The sequence below is a fragment of the Monodelphis domestica genome, chromosome 2, assembly GCF_027887165.1.
Source record: "Monodelphis domestica isolate mMonDom1 chromosome 2, mMonDom1.pri, whole genome shotgun sequence".
Lineage (NCBI taxonomy): Eukaryota > Metazoa > Chordata > Mammalia > Didelphimorphia > Didelphidae > Monodelphis > Monodelphis domestica.
The window spans coordinates 520,505,492-520,521,236 of record NC_077228.1 but is presented as its reverse complement, the minus strand read 5'-3'; the positions used below and the strand labels follow the sequence as shown (position 1 = coordinate 520,521,236).

General features: G+C 46.7%; 1 protein-coding gene across 1 annotated transcript in view; it reads right to left on the bottom strand.

Moving 5' to 3' along the window:
* Positions 1–13,049, bottom strand: part of CASTOR2 (cytosolic arginine sensor for mTORC1 subunit 2) — a 108,396-nt gene extending 95,347 nt beyond the window's left edge. Inside the window, exon 1 of the mRNA XM_001363091.4 lies at positions 12,570–13,049. Within this exon, the coding sequence (XP_001363128.1) occupies positions 12,570–12,682 (113 nt within the window). The 5' untranslated portion in view covers positions 12,683–13,049. The remainder of the gene's footprint in view (positions 1–12,569) is intronic.
* Positions 13,050–15,745: the final 2,696 nt, after the last annotated feature.

Genomic DNA, 15,745 nt, shown 5'->3' with positions numbered 1-15,745 from the left:
TGGGCAAGTCACTTAAGTTCCACTGCCTAACCCTTACTGTTCTGGTTTAGAATCAATTCTAAGACAGAAGTTGAGGGTTAAAAAATAAAGCCTTCCCCTACACTGAGTCAAAATCTTTCTCTCTATACTGTCCATCCATTGCTCTTATTTTTGTCCTTTGGGGCCAAGAAGAACAAGTCTAATCTTTCTATGATCACCCTTCAAAACCTGAAAACAACGATCAGGTCCCCCCACGGTCTTCTCTACTCCAGGCTAAACAGTCCAAGTCCTCTTAGCCCTTCCTTATATGGCATGACTCTAAGGTCCTTCAACAAACTGGGGAGCTTCTCCTGGACATTTCAAACTGGTTGATGTCCTCCCTGGAGGTCTAGAGCGCATAAAAGCATAAGTGTAGGCTTATTAGGTGTCTACAGATTGTTGAACACTGCTAGAGGCAGAGGCACCAGAATTGTTTTCTAGACTTTTGGACGAGGCATGACACTTTTTTTTAACCCTTACCTTCCATCTTAGAATCAATACTGTGTATTGGTTCCAAGGCAGAAGAGTGGTAAGGGCTAGGCAATGGGGGTCAAGTGACTTGCCCAGGGTCACACAGCTGGGAAGTGTCTGAGGCTAGATTTGAACCTAGGACTTCCCATCTCTAGGCCTGACTCACACTGAGCCACCCAGGTGACCCCAAGGTATGACATCTTTGCTTAAAAAGAACCACTGGGGGGAATGGAGGGAATGGAATTCTCCATTGTGATGCCCACCTAATGCTCCTTCCTTCCTCTCCTTCCCAATCAAATTCCTTGGACCAGATAACTAGACAATGGATGGCTATACATTTATTAAGGGTCTTCTAGATGCCAGGTGCTAGGGACACAAAGATAGAGATAGACCTTGCCCTCCAGGAGCTTACATTCCAATGGGGAAGGTAATGCTGGGTGCTGAGAGGCCAGTGGAGCCTTCAATGTCAGCACGGTGGATGGGGATGGCCAGGAGGCCTGGTTCATTACCAGAAGCATGAGGAGAAAGGTGACCTCTAAGGGTGCCCAGTGCCTCAAGGGCTGATGCCAAGGTTCTGATGGAAGGGGCCTCTATTCACCAGCTCTGGCTTCCCCTCTCTCCAAGACCTTGTCAACGTCCTCCATGTTTCTTCCATGATGCTTTGCATGACTGCTCTGATGCACAATGAACTCATCCTTCAATAAGGAATAGACATAAAGCCTCATCCTTTGGGAATGGGTGCTCCAGTCCCTGGCAGCAGAGTAAGCTTCCCTCCCCCTTCTCCCTTTCCAGGGTCAGACTGAGCTCTGAGTTGTCAGCAGAGATAAGCAAGAGAACAGCCACACTTGACACTTGGCCTTCCATTTATCTTATCAGCGATGCTATCAAGTGACTTCTGAACTTCAGGGGAGGGGGGTGGGGATTGGGCTCGGGAAAACAACTCCCCACCCAGGGGAAGGGTGGGAAAAGATCTAAGCTTCAGGACACAGAGACAGGAAGGGACAATCCAGGGGAAGGACTGAGACTGTGCTAACTGAGGAGGGAGCTGGTGCCCAGTAAGGATGGGTTAAACCCACTTCGAAAAGAACCCAACCTAAAGATGCTTTTTACACATGTAAAATCTATATCGGGTTGCTTGCTGACTTAGGAGGGTTGAGGGGACGGAAGGAGGGAGGTTGAGAATTTGGCTCAAACTTAAAAAAAAAGTTTAAAAAATTGTTTTTCATGTAATTGAGGGAAAAATTTATTTTTAAAAAATGGAGATTTACATGTTTAATTCTATGAACTCTTAAGGGATGTAGGAATAGAAATCTTCAGGGAAAAAAAAAGACCACACAAAAATAAACCCGGTGTTTGGTGGTATAAACAATGACTTGATTTATTTTAATTTTGGAAATAGCTGAGCAAATATTACAAGGTATTTTGTAACACAGCAATAAAATTCACTTCTATGTTCCTAAAATAAATAAATAACTGAACCTATGCTATGTTTGGGATTGACTTGGTGAACAGAGCCAAAGTGAGCTAGGAAAGGCAGCTTGGAAGTCACCTTCCTAAATCTCAGTTTCCCCATCTGTAAATGGGGATAATAATCCTTCCACTCTGGATGCCCCAGGATAATAGTCAGAGACCCGCTTAATCAATCATCCTGGTCTGCATACATGTGAGCTATCATCGCCCCAGGTCATCTTTGGAGTGTGCTCTGGACTTGGGGCATCATGGACTTACCCATCAGGGTTTCAGAAAATGACTGACATCTTAAAGCAGTGGGTGTATGGGTGACTGGGTGTCTGAGAAGGGTGCCCCAGGCCAATCCCCTTGAGAATTAAATTTATTAACATGTCACCTAGCTGGAACTCAGTGTTCCGGCAACCTTGCCTATCCAGAATAGAACCAAACAACAGGAAGTTAAAGGGAAGACCTTTGAGCAACCTAGAGAGGAGTCACAAAGTCCAGGCCCTTTAATCAATGGATGAGCCCTTGCTCTGAGCCTACTGACTTTTATCTTGCATACAATTCTTTCTAAAAAAATCAGTCTTTATTGATATCTTGTTTTTACATCACTTGCAGTTTGGAATGTGCCCTCCTATCCCCTCCCATATTTCATAACATAATTTTTTTAAAAGGAGAAAATAATAAGAATCGATTCAACACAAGTAGCCAAAGCATCCCCAGAGTCCGCCATTTTGTATGCCCATAGCTGCCCACCTTTGTGAAGAGGGTGGAGAGGCCACAAGTGTTTTGTTGGTCTTGATATTTGGATCTTGGTTTCAGGATAGAGAGACAAAGCGAAGGGACTACTCAAAAGGGCACAGCAGGCTGGGGTCATATGTCCTGGAAGGTCCTGAAGGCATCCAGTCCTATTGCAGCCCATCAATGAATGGAGTGGGGGAAAAGTAAAAACAAAAATCATCCATTTAAAATGTAAAAAAAGAGGATTAAGGCACAAGATCTTCAGGGATGTACATCTCCCAAGGGTGAGCTGCAGACAGGCTCAGAGGGGACAACGGAAGAGCTTCAGGAGCCAGAAAACCAGCTCAGCTTAGACTGGCTGAATGACCTCAGACAAATCACGGCACCTGCCCTGGATCTCCTTCTTGGTAGAAAATGGGAGGATTGAACTCGCCCTGGAAGGCTCTTTCTAGTCCAAAATGTTTGACCCTGCAATCCATGTCCACTCTGGATGGCCACTTCTCTAAAGGACCATTCTCTGGGCTTTCCAGGTCTTGTCCCTCAAATATCAGGTCCCCGGGAGGGGGGATGGGAATTTGGGGAATGGGAATGAGTTTTCAAGTACCATCCCATGGCTTGAGCAGAATCTCCAGGTGGAATACATGAGGACATCCTTTTCCATTCAGAAATCTTGCAGCAGCGCTGAGGGCCTCCCTGCCATGAGATCACCCATCACTTGTGAAGGATGAGCAGGGCTGAGACACACCATCCCCAAGTCACCAGACCCTGGTCCATTGGGAGTCAGGACCACTGCCCTTCTGACCTGCACAAACCACTCTCGGCCAGGGGGTAGTCGATGGACAATCCCCAGACAGATACCCGAAGGGCTGCCTGAGAGCCGGTGTTTATCCTGGGCTCTTCTGACTCCAGACCTGAAGGTCTGTCCACTCTCTTAAGACCCTGGGGCCTGAAGAGAACCCTTTAGCCCAATTCCTTTCATTAAAATGGACACGACACACAAATAATACATAGACATATATACAGTATTGACAAAGGTGAAATGCCTGCAGACATACAGAGTCAACGACACCTACCTCACAGGGTGAGAAGCAAAGGAGATTGTATATTATTTGATGGCTGTGTATGCATCTGTACAAACATACAAATAAAGACAAACATCCTCTAGACAGCTGGACCTAGAGTCAGGAAGATTTGAGTTCAAATCTGGCAGTAGACATTTACTGACTGTGTAACCCCTGGTTAAGTCACTAGAGGTGCTCGCCTCAGTTTTTTCATCTATAAAATGGGAATAATAATTCTACGTAACAAAATAAAAATAATAATCCCAATTTATTGTGCAGGGCCGATGTGAGGATCCCATATTTATAAAAAGCACTTAAACAGTAGACACTTAATGTTTATTCCCTTTACCTCCCCATAAGTATAGGCAAATATATATACATATACACACATTATATATGTATAATATATATTCACATATAAGTATATATATGATTAGATCTAGACCTAGAATTCCATGGTACTACTCCTGCAGGGTAAGGGGTGATAATGGTGGTCAGAAGTAATGGTATTTCGAACTCAGGTCCCTGAATCCAGACTCAGGGCTGCCTATCTTGGAAAGAGACCTGGTTTTGAAATTGAGAAGACCACTTGTCTATGAGTCTCAGGTTGGTGTTTCTTTGCTGCATGACCTTGGACGAGTCTCCTAAAATGCTCTAAAAGTTTGGTTTCATTTGGGCTGGAAGAGACTTTAAAAGGCATCTAGTCATTTCCCTCCACTCCCTTCATTTTCTTTTTTTTTAATTCTTTTAAAAATTCTCCGTACTTTCTATCTTAGAATTGAGTCTTGATTCTAAGACGGAAAAGTGGTAAGGGTTCGGCAATGGGGTGTCCGGGGTCCCCCAGCTAGCAAGTTTCTGAGGCCGCATTTGAACCCAGGTCCTGGCACTCTATCCAGGGAACCACATAGCTGACACCAACTGAGCCCAGGGACTTGTTGGGGAGTCACACAGCTTAGTCCCGTTCAGATCTTACAGGGATCTCAGGGGCCATCGAGTCCCCCTCTCCTCCCCATTTTACATATCTGGGGACTGAAGTTGCCCATCTAAGGGCACGTCACCAATAAACAACAGCAGATAAGGGGTTCTGGAGGGCCTGGAAGCTTAGCTGGCCATTCCTCTAGACGTCCACTTGGGGTGGAGCCTGGGAATTTCCCTTCGGTGAGCCCCGGAAACCCTGGAGTTCAAAGCACCATAGAAACCAAAGGCTGCTTTGGCAGGCCTCTCCTTCTTGCTGTTATTCTGGAAAACTTTGGCTGACTATCACCAAGCGAGGGTAGAGCCTGGAAAATGTAGCCCCCCACAGCGAGGAGGGAAGCTCAGAGATCTGCCTAATCCAACCCCCTCATTTTACAGATCAGGAAACTGAGGCTTGGTCCCCAAAACAAGCCCCTGGACACCCAGATATTCCTGGCCCAGGTCAGGAGAGCTCTGGGGCCCTGGAGGGACCTCCTGGCCACAAAGCAGTAATTACAGAGAACAACCAGGAATTCTTTTCTCCAACTGCAATAATGGGTAAAGTTCAGTTGTTATCTCAAGCAAAGAGCCCCAAGGTAACTCTGAGGAGGGGATCCAGGGAGAGAGCTCAGGAAATTTCAAAAGCAGGAACCAAGACTGGGGAGGGAACTGGCCCTTCTTCCTGACTTTCCCAGGTCTCACTGAAGACTAGCTGATTGACCAGGTGACTGCAATAACTGGGGAGCCTTGTGTTCTTCCCAAGAACCCCTGCAATCTGAGCATCCCTCCACCCACTCTCCACCAGCATCCAAATCAAGGTCTTTGGTCTCCTCCAAATTTTCAGTATAATTCCACCAGACTACGGGTGGGAATCCTCTCTGCAAACAACTTTCTGTGGACATCCCCAAGACTCAGAAATAGGAAACTTTTCTGGTAGTCCCAGTAAAAAAGGAAAAGATGTAAAAGATGGGGGCAGCTCAGTAGATTGAGAGCCAGGCTTGGAGATGGTTCATCCTGGGTTCAAATATGGCCTCAGCTATTTCTTAGCTATGTGTGACCCTGGGCAAGTCACTTAACTCTCACTGTCCAGCCATTCCTGCTCTTCTGCCTTGGAACTGATCCACAGGATTGATTCCAAGATGGAAGGTAAAGATTTAGAAAAAGAAAAACAAATCATGAAGACTGAAATAAGATGGTAACTGGAGGAAGGAGGAAGTCATGGAGTCAAGAAACATATCAAGGGTTGACTCTTTGGTTCCTGATTGGCCGAGGGAAGTGGGGAGAGGGAGGAGTCGAAGTAGGATGATTCCTTCTACACTGCTGGCATCACCAGTCCCTTTGGTAATCCGGTGAAACCTAGAGGCCCTCGGTTATTACACGGGCTCACGAAGGAAACAAATGATATCAAACTACATGATCTTTATACTATTCACACACACACGCCCAGGTTAAGAATCTGTGCCTTGCAGCTTTCAAGACACTCAAAAATTTAAAGAAAAAAGAAATGTTAAAAATTGTTTTTACACGGAATTGGGAAAACACATCATTAAAAACTTTTTTTCAGTGTTATACGAAAAAAAGAAAAACATTTTTTCCCCAGAATGCTTGCTGCTCGGAACTGATCTACCCATTTTACCTGACACAGAAGCCAAGGAAGAATGAGGGGGAGCGACAAACCCCAGAGGGGAAGGAAGCAGGGAACCGTGTCTACCAAATCTCCAGAAAGGAGGCTCCTGGCATCTCTGCTGGACACTCTGAGCCCTTCTCTGCCCGCCTCTCCCAGAGACACAATGGATGGTCCAGCTTTTACTCAACAGTTATTAAAGCAGCTCCTGGGCTGAGGGAGACAGGAAAGTCAAGAACATCCAGGTCCTTGCCCTCGGGGACCAGGAGAAAAGGTGGGCACACAGAGAAATGGGACTGTGAACCATGGAGGGGTCGGTCAAGATCTCCAGATTGAAGAGCCGAGTTCCAATGTCTGTTGGTCTCTCTGAGCCTCAGTGTGTGAAAAATGAGACAATTGGACTGGCCAAGCTGCCCATTGCCCAATGGGGAGGTGGGATTCAAGCAGGGAAGAAGAGGAAGATACAATGGAAAGGAAGGTGATATCTACGATGAGGAGTCCCAGAAATGAAGTGATGGGGGCTGGCCTGGCCCTGCAGTCTCAATTGCAGAGAGAGAACACCTTCTATCACTTTCTCTGACACTCACTTTCCATCTTAGAAGCAATCCTGGATATTGGTTTCAAGGAAGAAGAATGAAAAGGACTAGGCAATGGGTGTTAAGTGACTTGCCCAGGGTCACACAGCTAGGAAAGGTCTAAGGCCAGACTGATGCTCAAGAATCTTTCTTTTTTTTTTAAATTCTGACCTTCCATCTCAGACTCAATACTGGAGACTGGCTCCATGACAGAAGAGTGAAGACAGCTGGGCAAAGTGGGGAGAAGTGACTTGCCCAGGCACCCAGTTAAGAAAAGGCTGAGGCTAGACTGATGCTCAAGAGTCTTAAAGAGTGGTCTAGGGAGGGCCCTGAGAGGTCAGCACCTCTGTCCAGGGTCACATAGCCAAGGATGTGTCAGACACAGGATTTGAACACAGGTCTTCCCAGCTTCCAAGATGGCTCTCAAGCCATCTGCCATGCTGAAACCAAAAGGCAACTGAAATCAGATAAGATGCATGGATTGATCTTGGGTCTGGAGAAGGGATAGAACCCATCCAAAGGTACTGAAGAGAAGTGGATGCCTTAGGGTGTGGAACCTTGCATATTTATTATTATTATTTTTAATAAGGAATGGGGGGCAGCTGGGTGGTTCAGGGAAGGGAGAGCCAGGCCTAGGGACAGGAGGTCTTGGGTTCAAATAGGGCCTCAGATATTTCTTAGCTGTGTGACCCTGCACAAGTCACTTAACCCCCTTTGAATAACCCTTGGAACCAATACTTAGTATTTAATTTTAAGATGAAAAGTAAAGGTTTTAAAAAGAGAGAGATGGTTCTAAGGGGAAATATCTTATGGGAAAAAAGCAAAAGAAATAATAATAGGGAAGTGGGAAGGACAAGAGCAAATGAATACTATAGTATTATTCCTAGGGTAGGAATTCAATGAAGGGTTTGCCTAAATCTGTGAGGATTCTAAATATGGTGGTCGCCAATTTAACATATTATAGCTCAAGTCAAAATGACTTTTAACAGCTTTTATTTACAAAAGGGTGGAAAGGGTGAAAGTAGAGAAAAACAAAAAGAGGGTAGAGAAGATGGTTAGCCTATCACCCTAAATATTGCTCTGGTGACGGTCCTCAAGTGATCACGGACCTAGTGCAGGTGGATGGGACACCCTCACTTCATAGAACAGCCCCAAAAAGTGAAGTAACTTGCCAGAGGGTCACTCAATGATATGTGTGTGTGTGTGTGTGTGTGTGTGTGTGTGTATGTAACTTTAAGAGGTCACCTGGTTTGACTATCCCAGATGTTATAGGTAAGGAAGTCATTTGAGATAATCTGGCCAGGTCCATCTGGTAAAAGGCCTTGAATGCCAAGTTAAAGAATCTGGACTGGACTGTGGAGGGGCACCAGAAGGCTTTTTGCACAGAGGTAGGCAATGTATTCCAAGCTTTGGGGAAGGGCAAATGCAATGGGCTCATGGCAATGGCTCCCTTGCCATCCTGCTCTCAATGGCTTGACGGTTCCGTGCCTCACCTGGCTCCACATCTCGTGGCCTCCAGTCGTGCTTATTCCACCATCTTTTGGCCCAATGCCTTACGTGTTGTGTCCTCCCCCAAACAAAATCAAATCAACGTTTGCCCATCTGTGCCCCTCAGGGCTCCCTCACTAACTGTCCAAGGTGGGTACAAACCAGTCCCTGCTTTACAGGTGTGGGTCTCCTATCAAATATAACCTCCTTGAGGGCAGGCACAAGCTGGGTTTTTATTTAGCACAGTTCTGGGCACAAAGTAAAGGCAAGACAAAGCTTTTTTATTTATTCATTGAACCCCAAAATGAACCTTCCCAGCCAGGAGAACCTGGGACAGGTCCAAGGGGCCACAGAAGCCAGAAGGGTTAAGAGGTGCACAAGGTACAGAGGCCCTGACATCTCGGTGGGATCCATTGGTCTCTTGAGTGCTTACTGCCTGTGGGTGAGAATCCTACCTGGAGAGAAGAGCAAAGGTACCAAGTCCCATAGAATCGAAGGACAAGTTCTGAATCTACCCATTACTGTGACACTTCAACAAATCTCTGCTTCCTCGGTCTGGGTCCTTTTTCTCTCCTTTGTATCACGAGGGGGTCTAAATTCTATTCTACATTTATCAGAGGGAAACTGAATCACAGAAGTTGATTCTTTAATTTTTTTTTTTAGCTGAGAGGCAACCACCATATTGTGATGGTTATGGCACTGGATTTAAGTTCAAGACCTGGGTTCAAATTCTGTGGGAGCACACAGAAGTCATTTAAGCCTCTTAACACCCCAATTCTCTTATCTATAAAATAGGGATAACAAGCTAAAATGTTGATGTTTTGTAAACCTCTAACACTAGATAAAATAGGAATGATGATACTTTGTCTCCACAGTGAGGACAATATGGCGGACCAGCTTTGTGATACATCTTGAGAACAGATCTAGGACTCACATGGGTGGCTGGAGGAACAGCAAAAGGCGGCAAGAAGCCCTCACTTCCTTACACCCATCCCCCAGGAGAGCTAGGTCAAAACCAGGAATTAAATAGGAAAGGATTCCACAAGAAGCATCTATTCTGGCACTATTCTATACCCAGAAACAGTCTCTGCCCTCAGGAAACTTACATTCCCTACTCTCCAGAAGCCTTCAACTATTTTTCTGGACATTTTTCTGGATAGCCAAAGAATTCTTCCTTTAAAGACCAAGACACTCCTCCATTTTTTCTCTCATCCAAGAGGTGTACTGCTCTTTTCTTGGGCTTATCAAGGAAAATCACAGCATTAGACTTGGGCAGGAACCTCAGAGGTCACCAGCTCAACCCCCTAAAATTACAGGGGAGGAAATTTAAAGCCCCAAATGATTAATAGCAGAATCAGGCTTTGAAACTAGGGCGTCATAGTGCAGTGAGGAAAAGGCTGGATTTGGAGCTGGAAGATTTGGATTCAAATCATGACACAGTTATTTGTGAGACTTTGGATATGTCACTTCCCTGAGTAAAAAGGAAGAGATAAGTGATGGTCCAAATCTAAAGATTTTCCCACCCCTATTACCAGATGGCCAAGTGTACCCCTTCCCTCTGCCTCTTTAGGAATCTTTTAAGCAGTTTGAGTCATTTTGACTATAGAAAAGTAACAGTGACTGAAGGGTGAAAAGGCTTTATCAGAATTCATCCTACTAGGAAAAAGGGGTGTGGATGGCTTTTTTAGGGGGGTCACTCCCAGCACCCATATAGTCTGGGGCAAGGGATGTTCAGGCCTTCAGGGCCAGCACCTTCCAGCTTCAGCCCAGGTACCAATACGTTAACCCAAGAATGGCCAGTGGCCCCTGCCTCCCCCCACCCCAGCAAAAGACAGCTGCAGCCTGAGTCATCCCCCACTGAAACAGATTACAGAACAAGGAGATCCACCTCTAGGGCGGATGGGGTAAGTAAAAAGAGGCAGGAGGACCTGGTGGGAGCATCCCATGGTGGGGGGGGGGGGGGGGTCTGAGGCAGGAAAAGAGGGGATTTTGTATTTGGAGCCCCCCCCCCATGGCAGATCCAGATCTCCAGGGTTGGGGGTGCATTTTTTTTTAACACAAGACCTGTTTAATAATTACCTTTTTAAAAGAAAAATAGGGCTGGGCTCCTCTGGCCTCAGTTACTCAGAAATTGGAGCCCAAAGCCAAATTCATATGGAGATTTCCATCCTTAAAAGCTCAGGCTAAGAAAGTAAACAAGATATTCAGCAAACAGGACCCAGGCAAACAATGGGGGTATGTGTTTGGGGGGAGAAGAGACACAGATCGAGGGAGATTTCCGTACAAGAAAGCAAGAAGTTAACCAGACCAGTAAAAGACAGTCCCATTCAATGACCCTTCTAATTCCTCACTCCCCCTCCTCCTTTTTTATCTCCAACCCGCCAAGCAGAAACCGGTTATTTTAATTTTAACCTTGACCGGCAACTTTCTTCTTTCTTTCCTTCTTTCCTCTTTTTTTTGAAAGAAGGGGAAAATGCAACAACAGCCACAACTACTGCCACTAGCCAGGAGGCCCCCCCCCCCCCCCATTTAAGCCAGGATTGGAAAGGGTAGCCGATGAAAAGTGAAGTCATAAGCTTTGGGAAAAACAAACCACTTAAGTTTTAGCCAGAATCACACATCACACATACAGGCTGACTGATTGAGTCTGTGTCTCTCTCTCTCTCTCTCTCTCTCTCTCTCTCTCTCTCTCTCTCTCTCTCTCTCTCTCTCTCTCCCTCCCTCCCCCTCTCTCTGTTTCTCTCTCTCTCTTTCTGTTTCTCTCCCATCTCTGTCTGTCTGTCTGTCTGTCTGTCCCTCTCTCTTTCTTTCTGTTTCTCTGTCTCTGTTTCTCTCTCTCTCTCTGTTTCTCTGTTTCTCTCTCTCTCTCTCATCTCTCTCTCTCTCATCTCTCTCTCTCTCTCTCTCTCATCTCTCTCTCTCTCTCTCTCTCTCTCTCTCTCTCTCTCTCTCTCTCTCTCTCTCTCTCTCTCTCTCTCTCTCTCTCTCTCTCTCTCCCTCTCTCTCTCTCCCTCTCTCTCTCTCTCTCTCTCTCTCTCTCTCTCTCTCTCTCTCTCTCTCTCTGTTTCTCTGTTTCTCTCTCTCTCTCTCTCTCTCTCTCTCTCTCTCTCTCTCTCTCTCTCTCTCCCCTCTGTCCTTCCAGCCATCCAGCCCTGGGGCCTGACAAATAAATTCAGCCAGGGCACCCACCCAGCTTGCCAAGTCAGAGACACCTTTGGCCACTCAAGTTCGGAAGGCCTTTGAGATGATGATGATGATGATGATGATGATTTTTTTTTTTTGGAGGGGGGAGATTGTCTTTGCAGCATCCCCCCACCCCCACCCCAAACACAGTAAATATCCCTCCCACCCTTTGCACGGATTTAGTAACTGTCCTCCCAGGCACAATGATAAAGATTAATAATGTGCTTTAAAAAGGTTGCTCCCCCCACCCCCCCCAAAGCAGAAGGCGAGATTGCAGGAGGACTGGAGCCTCTCTCTCCACCCCACTCAGCCCCCGCCAGGATCTTCTGAATTTCTACCAGACACCTCGATTTTACGATCCCCCCAATAATAACTGCTCTGGGCAGTCCCTCCCTCCGCTGTTCCCCCCCCCCCACCGCCCCCCAGTTCTTTGTTGTCCGCGGAACCATCCGATTCTTTTCTTTCTCCCTCCGCCTGTTTTTTTTTTTTACTTTCACTGTTTTTCCTCTACATTCCCCACACCTGTTTTTCATTCATTCATTCATTCATTCGCGACTGCAGCCGCCGCCGCCTCCTCCTCCTCCTCCTCCTCCTCCTCCTCCTCCTCCTCCTCCTCCTCCTCTTCCCTCCTCCCCGGTTTTCCAGATTTCCAAGGGGGGGGGAGGGAATGAGGGAGGTGGGGAGGAGGGGGGAGAGAGAAGAGAGGAGGGGAGGGGGTGGTGAGACAGACAAGAGAGTGGAAAGACCCAGTCAGGGGGCAACCCGGTTGGTTTTGTCAAGGCCCCCCCAGCCCCCCAAGAGGGCCCACGAAGAGAAGGGGGGATCCCCAGGCACGAAGTTGTTTTCCTGGCTCTCTATGCTCCCCCCACCCCCTCCTCTCCTCCCTCCTCCCCTCTCCCCGCTCCTGCAAGGGAATTAGCCTAGGGAAGCCGGCTCCGTGGCAGCCCCTTTGTCTCCCCACGATCGGGCGTCGGGGCGCGGGGGCCCCCCAGGCACGCTCACCTGGTCTTAGACGACAGGAAGGCGAGTTTGATGAGCCCGTAGGTAAACAGAGGCACGCTCTCCTTCGCTATGCTGGCCACTCTCAACCGGTGCTCTAGGATGTGCAGCTCCATCTTCTCCTCTTTCTCATTGGGAGTTAGTTCATCCGAGGGGCGGACTGGGGGCTCACTCCCTTCGGCGGCGCCCCCCCTCCCCCCCGCGGGGCGCCGGCGGCGGGGCTGAGTGGAGGGGGGGCTTCGGTGCGGCTCCCGGGGCCGGGGGGCAAGCGGGGAGAAGCCCAGCGGCTGGGGAGAGAGGCCGAGGCAGCGCCCCGAAGTTGCTCGGGCTGCCCCGGCCGCGGGCGGCGGAGAGAAAGAGCGAGTCGAGGATCGGAGCCGCAGCAGGAGGAGTTGAGGGGCAGAGGAGCCGCGCAGCTCCCGAGTGCAGAAAGCAGCTGGTGTTACAGTCTAACAAACAACTTGCCACTCAAACTCGGGCCTCGTTACGCCTGCGCCAGCCGGCCTGGGCCTGCTGGGACTTGTAGTCTGCCAGCGCGCCAGGGGCGGGGCCAGAGAGAAGGGGCGGGGAGAGGAGGGGGGAGGGGGAACGAGTGCAATTGACTCATGCCTGCCTAGTGTCCTCGAAAACAAGGAGACAGAGCTGATGTCAGCAGCAATCGCTGCCGCTGCTGCTGCCTCTGCTGCTGCTCTCTCTCCTCCCCTCCCCTCCTCCTTCTAACCTCCTCCTCACCATCTCATCTTTCTTATTTCCTTCTTCTCACCTCCTTCTCCTCCTTACCTTCTCTTCCTCCTCCTCTTCTCCTCTTCCCCTTCTTTTTATCCTTACCTCCTCTTCTTTATTTCCTCATTTTTACTTTCTACTCCTTCCCTCCTCCTCCTCCTTCTCCTTACCGTATTCCCTTCGTCCTCCTCATCACTTCCTCCTCACCTCCTCCTCCTTATTTTCTCTTTCCCATTTTCTACTCTTCTTTTCCTTCCCCCCTTTTCTTCCTCTTTTTCCTTCTCTTTCTCATCCTTACCTCCTCACCACCTCCTCCTCATTTTCTCCCTGACTCTTGTGCTCTGGAGGCCAGATTATAATAACAACAACAACAACAGCTGGCATTTATGTAGTGATATAAGGTTTGCCAAGCTCTTTACAAGTATCATCTCATTTGATGTCCAGAACAGTTTTGGGAGGTGGGAGCTATTATTATCCCCATTTTACAGATGCGGAAACCAAGACAGAGAGGGGAAATGACTGGCCCAAGACTCAAATAGGTAGCCTTTGTATAAGGCTGGATTTGAATCCAGGTCCTTCTGAGTTGTCTATCACTCTAAAGGCAGTCAGACCCCTAGTTACTAAAAATGTCAGCTGAGACAAGAGGCAGTGGACTACTAGACAGTGAAAAAGGAGAATCCTTTTTTTTAAAGTTTAGTACTTGCCAAGTACCATACAACAATGGCTTTTCATAGCATAGGATATGTCTAAAATCCACAACGAAATAATACAAATAATAATGATTTTCTCACTTTCCCTTTTGCTGGTTTTTGGATTTTTTTAACTTTGGCCCAAAACCTTTCACTGTTTGTGGAAGATGAAGTCCTCCCTAACAACTTAGATTAAGTCCAAGAACCATACATTGGTAGTTAGGAGACTATCATTATTATTTCCAGTTCTGGGACTTATTAGGTAAGTCTTTCTTCTCCTTGTGTCTCAGTATTCTCATCTGTAAAATGAGAAGGCTGGACAGGCTGATAGTAAACCAAAGTATACATTAATTTGATCCTCACAATTTTACATGGGTAGAAACTGAGGAAGAAGGATATTTAAATGATACAGAATATCAGAGGAAGGAGGAAAGAGGTAGGATATGAAGGTACGTCTTCTGGGTCATAGGCAGGATTTGAACCCAAGCCCTCTGATTCTGAAATGCTGCTGCTTTCTGTTGTACCAAACTCCCTTCTATAAGGTGTGAACTAGCATTAGCCCCATTCTTCAGCCAAACTGGTTTCAAATTCTCTACTCCCCTGGAAGAATCCCTAATTCTCTGCAAAAATCAACCCAAGTGCCACCTCCCACATGTCTCCCTTTTTGACACTGTTCCCAGCTGCCAGGGCCTTCTCCCTCCATTACTCTAAATTTATTTTCTTTGTATCTTATATTTGTACCTGTCTCCCTTGAGGGAATGTGGGCACCTTAAGGATAGATAGCCTGTCCTTATATCTCCAGACCTAGCACAATGCCTGGGCCCATAGCAAATATTAAATAAATGCTTATTGCTTAATTGATTGATGAGGGAATGAGGGATGAGAAAAGTAAAATGGGCTAGGAGAATTTTACATAGGTGCGATCATTGAGTTCAGGGGAACTAATTAGTATAGGGAGAGAACAGAAGAAATGTAGAGAGGTAAGAAAGCCCATGAAAGCACTCTCAGGTATATTCCTAGTTATTAATCAACAAATCAAATCAAGAAACTTGACTTGTGCCAGCCATTTCGGTAAAGAATGGGGATTAAGTAAAAAATGTTAAAAACCATCCTTCCTCACTTGGAATTTACATTGTAGAGGAGAACAGGTAAATAGCTGGGTACAGAGTATATATGTTTAGTATTGATATTATTTCATTGTTTATGATACCTTTTATCAAGGTATAATTTTGGAGCAGCTCAGTGGCTCAGTGGATTGAGAACCAGGCCTGGACATGGGAGTTTCTAGGTTCAATTCTGGCCTCAGACACTTCCTAGCTATGTGACCCTTGGGAAAATCACTTAGCCTCAATTGCCTATCCCTTACTGCTCTTCTCACTTAGAACCCATATTTAGTATCAATTCTAAAACAGAAGATAAGGGTTTAAGAAAAGATGTAATTTCCTTCTTTATCTCTTTTAATTTGATCAATTTTCACTCTCACTTTATTTGAGATATCCTGCTTTTTTAGCTTTAGCTGAAGCATAATAGATTTTGCTGCAGCCTTTTACCTTTACTCTGTGTGTGTGTCTCCCTGCTTTAAATTTCTTGCAGTGTGGGATTCTGGTTTTTAATCCACTCTTCTCTCTTCTGTTTTATGGGTGAGTTCATCCCATTCACATTCAGTGTTTCCCTCCATTTTGTGTTAGCCCTGTTTATCCTTTTTCTTCCTCTCATTTAAGCCTTTTCCTGTCCACAAATGTTTAGTTTCTGAATGCCATATTTCCC